At 40.4% G+C, this 11,970-nt stretch overlaps 1 protein-coding gene across 1 annotated transcript; it reads left to right on the forward strand.

The window, feature by feature from the left end:
* Positions 1–266: 266 nt before the first annotated feature.
* LOC307182511 (E3 ubiquitin-protein ligase RNF4-like) lies at positions 267–7,994 on the forward strand. Its single transcript, XM_079913844.1, has 2 exons — positions 267–725; positions 6,387–7,994. Exon 2 carries the CDS (start codon positions 6,650–6,652, stop codon positions 7,217–7,219), a length of 570 nt encoding a protein of 189 aa, XP_079769970.1. The 5' UTR covers positions 267–725; positions 6,387–6,649; the 3' UTR covers positions 7,220–7,994.
* Positions 7,995–11,970: the final 3,976 nt, after the last annotated feature.

Consider the following 11,970-nt stretch of genomic DNA (forward strand, 5'->3'; position numbering starts at 1 on the left):
AAAACATGAGACGAGGGAGGGAGGGAGGGAGGGAGGGAGGGAGGGAGGGAGGGAGGGAGAGAGAGAGAGAGAGAGAGAGAGAGAGAGAGAGAGAGACACACACACTAGGGACGGGAAAGTCCCCTTTTCTTTTCTAACCTGGAACAGCTCTTTCTGCCCAGAGACTTGTGACGAGCTACCACGGGCTCGGATTTTGATTGGTCAGTTGAGAAACTAAAATAGCGGGTTGAAAGGAGAGAAAACCCCAGTGATTGCTGCCATCGGGTGGGTGGGAATAAGCGCCGCGACTGCTGCTCCGTGACCTTGGTCTGTTCTTCACTGGGCGCTGCCGCCAGCCTGGGCGCGTTCACCATGAGTACCCGCTCCCGCGCCGCCCCCTTCCTCGACTTCTCCTTTTCTTCCCTGGCCTCTGGTTCCTTGGTGCTCTTTCCCTGCCCAGTGTAGTTACGCGCCAGGTTCGGCTGGTTCAGGCTCGGTCCCGAGCGGACCGACAAGCAGCGGAAGGGCCGGAAAGTGGCAGGCCGCTGGAGCGCAGGCTTCCTGCTCTATTCTCACTGGATAGCTCACAGGGCGCAACCGGACAAAACACTAGGTCATTGATGAGCTGCTGGCTGCCTGGGTGGAGTCGAGGGTGGTGGGCACTGTTTTGCAGGGCTGCCCGGTGTCACCCCGAAGGTTGTCTTTCCCTGAATGCAGACCGGAGGAGGGGCAGGCTGGTCACGAAGGTAAGTGATCCGATGAGAGACAGGTGTTTGTGGGGTCTAAGGTAAGAACTGACTCAGTAAGTAGGTCGGCGCCATCGGGAGGAGCATTGAGCACTGCACCCTCCTCTGGGCTCCCTCCATTTTCTTCTGGGGCTCCCCGGTTCGAGGGCTTGTGTCTAAATTTAGATATCTCACACGGTTTTGTGAAATATTTCTATGGCATCTTAAGGTATTTGTTTTTGCTAAAGCTTTATTAAGGTATTTGTATTCGTCAAAGCCTCCTCTGGGCTCTCCCCATTTCCTTCTGGGGCTCCCAGGTTCCAGGGCTTGTCTAAATTTAGATATCTCACACTGTTTTGTGTAATATTTCTATGGCATCTTAAGGTATTTGTTTTCGTTAAAGCTTTATTGAGGTATAAATCACAAACCATAAAATCTTCCTATTTATAATGTACTTCAGTGGGTTACAGTATATTCATGGAGTTGTGCAACCATTTTCTCAATATTAGAACATTTTCATCACCCCCCGAAAAAACACTGTACCGATTAGACATCACTCCCCATTTCTCCCCAACCACCCCCAGCCCTAAGGAACCACTAATCTTTCTGTCCTTATGGATTTGCCTATTCTTGATTTATCATATAAGTGGGATCATACAGTATGTGGTCTTCTGTGACTGGCTTCTGTCATTTGATATGATGTTTTCAAAGATCATCCATTATAGCAAGTACTGGCACTTCATTTCTTTTTTATTGCTGAATAATATTCCATTGTAGGACTATACCACATTTTATTTATTCATTCATCAGTTAATGAGCATTTGGGTTGTTTCCACTTTTTGGCTATTAAAAATAATACTATTACTGGGCTTCCCTGGTGGTGCAGTGGTTAAGAATCCGCCTGCCAATGCACGGGACATGGGTTCGAGCCCTGGTCCGGGAAGATCCCACATGCCATGGAGCAACTGAGGCTGTGCGCCACAACTACTGAAGCCCGTGAGCCACAACTAGTGAAGCCTGGCGCCTAGAGCCTGTGCTTCGCAACAAGTGAAGCCACTGCAATGAGAAGCCCGCACACCACGACAAAGAGTAGCTCCTGCTCACCTCAACTAGAGAAAGCCCGCATGCAGCAATGAAGACCCAACACAGCCAAAAATAATAAATAAATTAAATAAATTTTTTTAAAATAAAAAATAAAATAAAAATAATACTATTATTGACATTCATGTACAACTTTTCAGTGTGAACAGAAGTTTTCAATTCTCTTGGGTATATACCTAGGAGTGGAATTGCTGGGTCATATAGTAACTATATGTTTACCATATAGTTATGTTTACCTTTTGCGGAACTGCCAGACTGTTTTCCAGAAGTGCCATACCATTTTACCTTCCCAACAGCAGTATATGAGAGTCCCAATTTTTCTACATCCTCGCCAACACTTATTTTTTCTTCCAGTTTTATTGAGATATAATTGACATACAGCACTGTATAAGTTTAAGGTGTTACATCACGAAACAATTATCACAATAAGTTTACTGAACATCCGTCACTTCATATGGATACAAAATTAAATAGAAAAAAATTTTTCCTCGTTATGAGAACTCTTAGGATTTACTCTCTTAACAATTTTTATATATAACATCCTGCTGTTACTTATATTTATCATGTTGTACATTACATCCCTATACTTATTTATCTTATAACTGTAAATTTGTACCTTTTGACTGCCATTATTGAATTCCCCTCCCACAAACCCCTGCCTCTGGTTACCACAAATATGGTCTCTTTTTCTATGAGTTTGTTTTTGAAGTAAAGTTAACCTACAACACTATATTAGTTCCTGTCACACAATATAATATTTCTATACATTTCAAAATAGTCACCATTATTATAGTGTCACCATACAAAGATATTACATAGTTATTGACTATATTCTACACACTGTACATTTTATACCCATGGCTTATTTATTTTGCAACTGGACATTTGTACCTCTTAATCTCCCTCATCTATTCCTTTCCTCCCCCACCACTGCCCCTCTGGCAACAACCTGTTTGTTCTCTGTAATTATAACTCTGTTTCTGTTTTTTTTTTATGTTTGTTCATTTGTTCTGATTTTTAGATTCCACGTATAAGTGAAATCAGACAGTATTTGTCTTTCTCTGATTTATTTCACTTAGCACAATACCCTCTAGGTCCATCCATGTTGTCAAAAACGCAAGATTTCATTCTTTTTTATGGCTGAGTAATATTCCATTATATATATATATATATATATATATATATATATATATATATATATATATATAATCTGTAATATTTTATGGGAAAACCCAAATGAACTTTTTGGCCAACCCAATATATATACACATACATACCAGAACTTCTTTATCCATTCATCTATTGATGGGCATTTAGGTTGCTTCCATATCTTGGCTATTGTAAATAATGCTGTAATGAACACAGGGGTGCATATATCTTTTCTAATTAGTGTTTTTGTTTTCTTTGGATAAATACTCAGGAGTGGAAATACTGGATCACACGATAGTTCTATTTTTAATTTTTTGAGTAATCTCCATACTGCTTTCCATAGTGGCTGTACCAGTTTACATTCCCACCAACAGTTCACAAGTGTTCCCTTTTCTCCACATCCTTGCCAACACTTGTTATTTGCTGTCTTTTTTTTTTTTTTTTTTGAGGTACATGGGCCTCTCACTGCTGTGGCCTCTCCCATTGCAGAGCACAGGCTCCGGATGCGCAGGCTCAGTGGCCATGGCTCACGGGCCCAGCTGCTCCACAGAATGTGGGATCTTCCCGGACCGGGGCACAAACCCGTGTCCCCTGCATCGGCAGGTAGACTCTCAACCACTGCACCACCAGGGAAGCCCTATTTGCTGTCTTTTTGATAATATCCATTCTGATGGGTGTGAGGTGATATCTCATTGTGGTTTTGATTTGCATTTCACTGATGATTAGTGATGTTGAGCATCTTTTCATATGTCTGTAACCATCTGTATGTCTTCCTTGGAAAAATGCCTGTTTAGACCCTCGGCCCATTTTTTAATCAGGTTGTTTGTTTTTTTGATGTTGAGTTATATGAGTTCTTTGTATATTGTGGATATTAACCCCTTATTGGATATATCATTTACAAATACCTTCTCCTATTCCGTAGGTGGCCTTTTCATTTTGTTAATAGTTTCCTTTGCTGTGCAAAAACTTAGATGCAGTCCCATTTGGTTATTTTTGCTTTCATTTCCCTTGCCTGAAGAGACATATCCAAAGACATATTACTAAGACTGATGTCAGAGAGCTTACTGCCTTTGTTTTCTTCTAGAAGTTTTATTGTTTCAGGTCTTACAGTTAAATCTTTAATTCATTTTGAATTTATTTTTGTGTATAGTGTGAGAAAGTAATCCAGTTGTTTTTTTGCATGTAGCTATCCAGTTTTCACAACATCATTTACTGAAGAGGCTATCTTTTCTCCATTGTATATTCTTGCCTTGTTTGTCCTAGGTTAATTGCCCATATAAGTGTGTGTTCATTTCTGGCCACTCTGTTCTGTTCCATTGATCTATGTGTCTGTTTTTGTGCCAGTACCATACTGTTTTGATGACTGTAGCTTTGTAGTATAGTTTGAAACCAGGGCATGTGATACCTTCAGCTTTGTTCTTCTTTCTCAAGATTATTTTGCCTATTCAGGGTCTATTATGTTTCCATACAAATTTTAGAATTACCAGATTCATTGGTGAGTTCTAGTAGTTTTTTGGTGGTGTCTTTCGGAATTTCTACATATAGTATAAAGTCATCTGCAAACAATGACAGTTTTACTTCTTCCTTTCCAACTTGGATTCCTTTTATTTCTTTTTCTTGTCTGATTGCAATGGTTAGGACTTCCAATACTATGTTGAATAAAAGTGGTGAGAGTAGGCATCCTTGTCTTGTTCCTGATCTCAGAGGAAATGCTTTCATTTTTTCACCACTGAGTATAATGTTAGTTGTGGGCTTGTCATATGTGGCCTTTATTATGTTGAGGTATGTTCCTTCTATACCCACTTCACTGACAGTTTTTTGTTTTTTAAACATCTTTATTGGAGTATAATTGCTTTACAATGGTGTGTTAGTTTCTGCTTTATAACAAAGTAAATCAGCTATACATATACATATATACTCATATCTCCTCCCTCTTGTATCTCCCTCCCACCCTCCCTATCCCACCCCTCTAGGTGGTCACAAAGCACCGAGCTGATCTCCCTATGCTATGTGGCTGCTTCACACTGGCTATCTATTTTACATTTGGTAGTATATATTAGTCCATGCCACTCTCTCACTGAAAGATTTTGATCATAAGTAAATGTTGAATTTTGTCAAAACCTTATTTTTTTGCATCTATTGAGATGATCATATGATTTTTATTATTCAATTTGTTAATGTGATGTATCACATTGATTGATTTGTGGATATCAAACCATCCTTGCATCTCTGGGATAAATCTCACTTGATAATGATGTATGATCCTTTTAAGGTTTGTTGAATTTGATTTGCTAATATTTTGTTGAGGATTTTTGCATCTATGTTCATCAGGGATGTTGGCCTATAATTTTCTTTTTTCTGATATTTGTTTGGTTTTGGCATCAGAGTGACGCTGGTCTTGTAAAATGAGTTCAGAAGCATTCCTTCCTCTGCATTTTTCTTGGAATAGTTTGAGTAGGATAGGAGGATAGGTGTTAACTCTTCTCTTAATGGTAGAATTCACCTGTGAAACCATCTGGTCATGGGCTTGTTTTTGGTTGGGAGTTTTTTGGTTACTGATTCAATTTCATTACTGGTAAAGTGGTCTGTTTCTTCCTGGTTCAGTCTTGGGAGATTGTACATTTCTAGGATTTTTTCCATTTCTTCTAGGTTGTCCACTTTATTGGCATATAATTGTTCCCAGTAATCTCTTATGATACTTGGTATTTCTGTGGTGTCAGTTGTAACTTCTCCTTTTTCATTTCTGTTCTCATTTATTTGGGGCCTCTCTCTTTTTTTCTTGATGAGTCTGGCTAGAGTTTGATCAATTTTGTTTATCTTTTCAAAGAACCAGCTCTTAGTTTTATTGATTTTTTTCTATTTTTTAAGTCCCTATTTCATTTATTTCCACTCTGATCTTTATGATTTCTTTCCTTTCACTAATTTTGAGTTTTGTTCTTCTTTTTCTAGTTTCTATAGGTGTAAGGTTAGGTTGTTTATTTGAGATTTTTCTTGTTTCCTGAGTTAGGCTTGTATCGCTATAAACTTCCCTCTTAGAACTGCTTCTACTGCGTCCCACAGATTTTTGGATCATGTTTTTGTTTTCATTTGTCTCCAGGTATATTTTTAATTTCTTCTTTGATTCCTTCAGTGATCCAGTGGTTGTTTAGTAGCATACTGTTTAGCCTCCATGTGTTTGTGTGGTCTTTTTTTTTCCTTGTAGTTGATTTCTAGTCTCATAGCATTGTGACTGGAAAAGATGCTTGATATGAATTTCAGTTTTCTTAAATTTACTGAGACTTGTTTTGTGGCCTTGTTTTGTGACCTATTCTGGAGAATGCAGAGTTATCAAAAACTTTTGAGTACACATTTTTCTCTATCTATATACTTTATACTGCTGTCAATCTTATTTTAAGTACTACTAATGCTTAATCTTTGTCTCATTTTTTTCAGTTAAAAATTCAGATTGAGCTTTCTCATAAGTGGCTCCCAGAAGATTCACCCCACCCCACTGTGGGAACACAGCAGTTGTGGATATGGAGACAGGAATGGAACCAGAATCAGAGTTCAAATATACCAGAAAATGTGGACCATAAATTCTTATGTAAGTCAGAGACTGACTGGCCAAGAGCTGTGGGACATTGAGGACTTTAGCATTCACTGTAAACTTTGGCACAGGTCACTTATTTCTCTGAATACTGGATCCAAAAAGCACAATGAACACAAGAATGTGCTATGGTACTAGGGTGAATTCCAGACAAGCACGAGAATTCGGTACATCTGGGGAAGGAGGCACAACTCCTGAGGTGATCTTGGAAGTGGAACTGATAGAACTTGGGGAAAGTGATGAAATAATTGACCTCACTTGTGACTCTCTAGAACCTGCAGTGATTGACCTAACTCACCATGACTCTGTTGTGATTACTGAAGAAAGGAGGAGGCCAAGGGGAAATACAAGGTCACTCCAAGGCCAAACTGGCAGCTGTGTGGTGAGCAGTGATAAGGAGGGGTTGATGAGGGACAGAGATGTATCTGTGACCAACAGTGCCTACCATAATGCCCTGGAAGAAGAAACTTTAAGTTGCACACTACCTGGTTATATCTGGTGTCGAATTTGTAGGGATGGGTACTTAGAGATTGAACTGAGTAAACGACATATCTACTCTACACAATGTGGCCACATCTTCTGTAGTCAGTGCCTCTGCACTTCCCTTAAATATACTAGAAATTGCCCAGTTTGTTTGAAAAAAATCAGCTGCCATCTGTACCACCGCATCTATATATGATGTGTGCTGTGTTGCTCAGGACAGACAGACAAGCTAGCTAGATTCTTCCATGTCCTTGTGCAGAAACGGTGGGTTGTTGGCATTCAGTGCACGGAGTTAAAAACGCCTGATTTTAAAAATTGTTCTCTGGAGTATATAAATTTTTTTTTCATTTCCCACACACAATGAGACTACCTTTTGATTTGTTTTGTTTCATGCTGCAGGACTGGACTTGGTTGTCATAGTGTGCCAGAGACTGGTGGTTGTCCTCAAAGCAAATTTTCCTTTCTTTCTCATAACAATCAATTTTTAATTGGCCACATGTGAGCATTTTGGGTCATGTAAATAAGGGCAACATCCTAGAGATGATGGAACAAGATGGAAGGAACCTGAGAGACTGACAAGTTTGCAAACCAGAGCCACCTACAAGTTTGGGCTTTTACTTGAGAGATGAATAAACTTCATTCTTGTTTATGCAACTATTATACTGAGTCTTGCTTAGAGTAATGGGAACTTTATTTTAATTAATGGAGCAGGCAGGGTGATATCTTCCTGGTTTTTCTGAATATCCTGACTCCACTGGAATAAAAGGAAGTCAGTCCTTTCTGACCATCTCTCCAACCAGCAAGGTGGAGGTAGGTATACAATCAGGCACCATGTCCTGCTGGGACTCCTGGTGGCCTTTGAAACCAGCCTGAGGAGTCACCTAGACACACTGGAATCTAGAGCTGTGGTTCTGTGCTCTCTGACCTGCCACACCAGAGAGAGGCTCCCTTCATCCTAGGCTTACAGGTGTGCCTGCCTTCCACCATACTGGTCAGCTAATCAACAAGTTGGTCTGCTTCTCTTTGAACAAATACATCACTGCATCACCATCCTAGCTGCTCCTGCAGCCTGACTGGGTCACAGGCTTGAGAAGACCTCATCACTGCTTCCCACAGACCCCCAACACACACACACACACACACTTTTTTCTTTTGAAGAAAATCACAAAGGACTCACAATTCCATCTGTACTTTAGAATTAGAGAGGACATGATTTCTACTGTGCTCTCTCCTTTTCCCTCATAATGAAATGTGCAGTAAAGCTTGTTCCTTACTTTCAATGGTTGTAGCAGTGTTGCTTTCCTCCATGGAGGCTCAGTTGTGCCAATGGAGCAATGCCCATCCCAGCATAATGTCTGTTCTACACACTGCATTCTCTGCAATAGCTCATACTCCAAACTTCAGTTGCTTGTCTTAGCACAGGATATGCAAGATAAATGGGTATACTTCCTTCCGTGGGTTTCCTTGTATTTTCTAAACTGAAATGAGGGGATTTCCCTGGTAGCACAGTGGTTAAGAATCCGCCTGCCAATGCAGGGGACATGGGTTCGAGCCCTGGTCTGGGAAGATCCCACATGCTGTGGAGCAACTAAGCCCGTGTGCCACAACTACTGAGCCTGTGCTCTAGAGCCTACGTGCCACAACTACTGAAGCCCATGTGCCTAGAGCCCATGCTCCACAACAAGAGAAGCCACCGCAATGAGAAGCCCGTGCACCGCAATGAAGAGTAGCCCCCGCTCGCCGCAACTAGAGAAAGCCCACATGCAGCAACTAAGGCTCAATGCAGCCAAAAATAAATAAATAAATTTATTAAAATAAAATAAAATAAAACGAGGAAGAAAAACAACATGAAAATTTTTTTAAAAGAAAAAAGTTCTAAATATTAGATGTAGAACTTCCTGCATTTCAATAGGACATCTTGTGTGTTCCACTTTGGAGACTGTTAATTGCTCTGTCACATAGCATAGTGTATCACAAACTTGGCTAATGATCGAAACACCTGAGAGGTGCCTATTAAATATACAGATTCTGCTTTTGCATATATTGCCCATGTGATCAGGAAAAAGAGCATACTCTCTCCAGCTTGCCAGCAGCCCTTGACCCTCCCTATTATGTTCTACCCAGTCCACTACATTTTTACCTTATCTACCAAACTCATGTAGACATTTGAGTTTTTGATCTCTGCTTTAGGGAAAAAATAGAGGGGATTCTGACTTTTCTGAAAAATTGAGATAAATTTTACAGACAGAAAAATTCACTGATCTTAAAATGTATAATTAGATGAGCTGGGGCAATTAGGTACATTCACAGGACCAGCACCCCAATCAAAATATAGAACAATTCCAGAGCAGTTCTCCTGAGTTCCCTTACCCTGTTGCTCTCCACCTGGGTGCCCCTTCTCAGTAAAGTCTTTTGCTTTGCCAGCAAAAAAAAAAAAAAATATATATATATATATATATACACACACACACACACACACACACACACACACACACACACATATAAAACAATTCCATCATTCCAGAAAGTTCCCATCTAGTCAATCCCCATCCCCCACAGGCAACCACTTTTTTGATTACTATCATCATAGATATGTTTGGGGACACTGACTTTTATTACTTCATTGTCTAGCCCAGATCATCTGGGAGGAAAGTTTGATAGGGAAATTTGGAATATAAGCATTAGGCAAGGGTCAAGGGTTTATTTTAGTGGGAGTATGACTTATTTTTCTTAAGAATTGAAGCAAGAAGGTATTAATAATGACACCTGCTATTTATTAAACAATAGCTATTTTCCAGGCACAGTACAAGGCACTTCACACATACATCTAGGCAACAGCAGGAACCCAACAGGATGTAAGAACAAAAGTTGAAGGAAGGGAGCTGCCACAGGCACATTAGTGTGAATAGGTTGGCTGACTATTGTACATGGCTGTGGGAAGAAGTAAGAACTAAAGCTAGAAAAGAATATTAAGGCCACATCCTGAGTAGAGCATTGTGTGCTGTGTTATGGAGTTTAGATTTTATTCTACAGTTGCTAAGGAACCATTAAAGGCTCTGAAAAAGAGCCTCCAGAGAAGGATTCTTAAGGATTCAGCATGATATCAGTGAGGGTTGAAGATACTGCTTGAAAACTGGGGAGAAAACATGGAGGTAGGATCAGGAAGGAAAGGTCCTGGTATTGATTTTCCTCCCAAAATAGAAGTGAATTTTCTGAAATGTATAAGAAAAAGGATGAAAGTACCCTTGGTCTGAGGAATGTGGTAATGCACTGGTACTCTCTTGCCCTTGATGTTAGCAGTTTCATTTTAGCACAGCCAGCAGGGCTGTGCAAGTCTTTTGAGCTATGGCAGCTCTTGGGAGACGGCTGTTGGTCTGAGGTAGCAATGATAGGAATTGAGAGAACAGCTGTGGCGGTTTGGATTTAGCTTTCAGGTACCTTTCTGGAAAAGTGGAAGCTCATTTGACCAGAGTAGAAATGGATTAGAAGAGGTTGGACAATCAAATTTATCCACTTTATGACTGATCTAGCCTTAGAACAAGTTAGCCTCACAGTGAGATAATCTGGCAATTTAAATTAGCTGTTTCCTGATGTTCCCTGAGGTTACGGCAGGGAACTAAAGCCAAACTTCTTGAGCTATGATATGTGAGGATTTCATCAATCACTGATTAAAATCAAGCTGTTCAAGAAAAGGGTTAAGAGAGACAGAGTGGAGAAGTCAGAGGCATCTTTCAGCAACGATTGGTCTTTCTATTGTCTGATCCACACTGAATTCATCCCTGCAGCAAATGTTAAGCACACCTGCCAGAAGAAACAAGTTACTCTCTGAGAACCTAAAATTGTTAAGATGGATAAACTTTTAGATCCTTTCCTTAGCTATATCAATTAGATCCCACTGATTTCATATTAAAATCTGCATACTGAGATGACTATCCCAGGGAAGTAGGTTTCAATGATATCATTGGCTCAGCGTCTTGTCTCTAAAACAGTAGTTTCCCTGCAACAAGAGCAGGGAACAGCAGCGGCACTTGCACAAATGCACAGGCACTCCCAATGGTTCTCTCCTACTGGTTTCCTTATTTATCACAGTTTTAGACATTTGTTAGTACATAGTATTTTGAAAGTAAAACATGTTTTCTTTTTCCATCTCCAATTTCATAGTTCAGTTTCATGGTATTATGCAGATGGATTTCCAACTTTGAGAAAATGTTTTTTGTTTCACTATCCAGGGACTATGTACAGACAGCTCTAACATGATAACCCTCTTGTGTGGGGAACATTAATCAGGGCAGCATTGGACATGGGCCCTTCCCTGCCCCCTTAGCTTTCAGCAGGCAAAAAGATCCTACAGGGCATAGTCCTTTCTCCTGTGGAGTGGCATGGAGAAGGCATGTGGCCCCAGGTATGACTCTGCCAGCATCACTGACCCTCTAAAGGGAGGGCAGAGGGGCGGCCAGCATGGTGTCACAAGATAAAGGTAGCAGTTACCGACAGCACTTGGCTTCCCTGCTGAGATGAGAGCCTTTAGAGAACAAATTTCTCTCTTCCTTTCCTCTGAACGAGGCCAAGTCACAGAAGTAGCAGCTGCTGTATTCTCCAGCCAGAAAAGAGAAGGTGCAGTGCATTGCTGGGCATGGACCACTCATTAATTCTTTCATTCATCTGCTCATTTGCCTAGTATTTATTAAATTCTGATAGTGTGATAGACGTATATAGTTAAAAAGATGAATAAGACAGTCTCCAAGAAGCTCACAGCTAGTGGGGAAGAGATGTGAAAATAGTTATAATAAAAGAAATAATGCAGTGAAATAAAAGCTATGACAGAAATATCTGCCAGGTGCTGCCGAGGCATAAAAGAGTAAATAACTGACTTCTCAGTAGCTTCCTTGGAGTCTAGAAGATGGAAAATTGAACTTTTAATTTATATTCAGCTCCATGGAGTCCTTG

This window comes from Stenella coeruleoalba (assembly GCF_951394435.1).
Source record: "Stenella coeruleoalba genome assembly, chromosome: 2".
In the NCBI taxonomy this organism is placed as follows: Eukaryota; Metazoa; Chordata; class Mammalia; order Artiodactyla; family Delphinidae; genus Stenella; species Stenella coeruleoalba.

Bases quoted from the DNA above. Each gene is read 5' to 3' on its own strand.
- LOC307182511 (XM_079913844.1), top strand. From the start codon at position 6,650: ATGAACACAAGAATGTGCTATGGTACTAGGGTGAATTCCAGACAAGCA.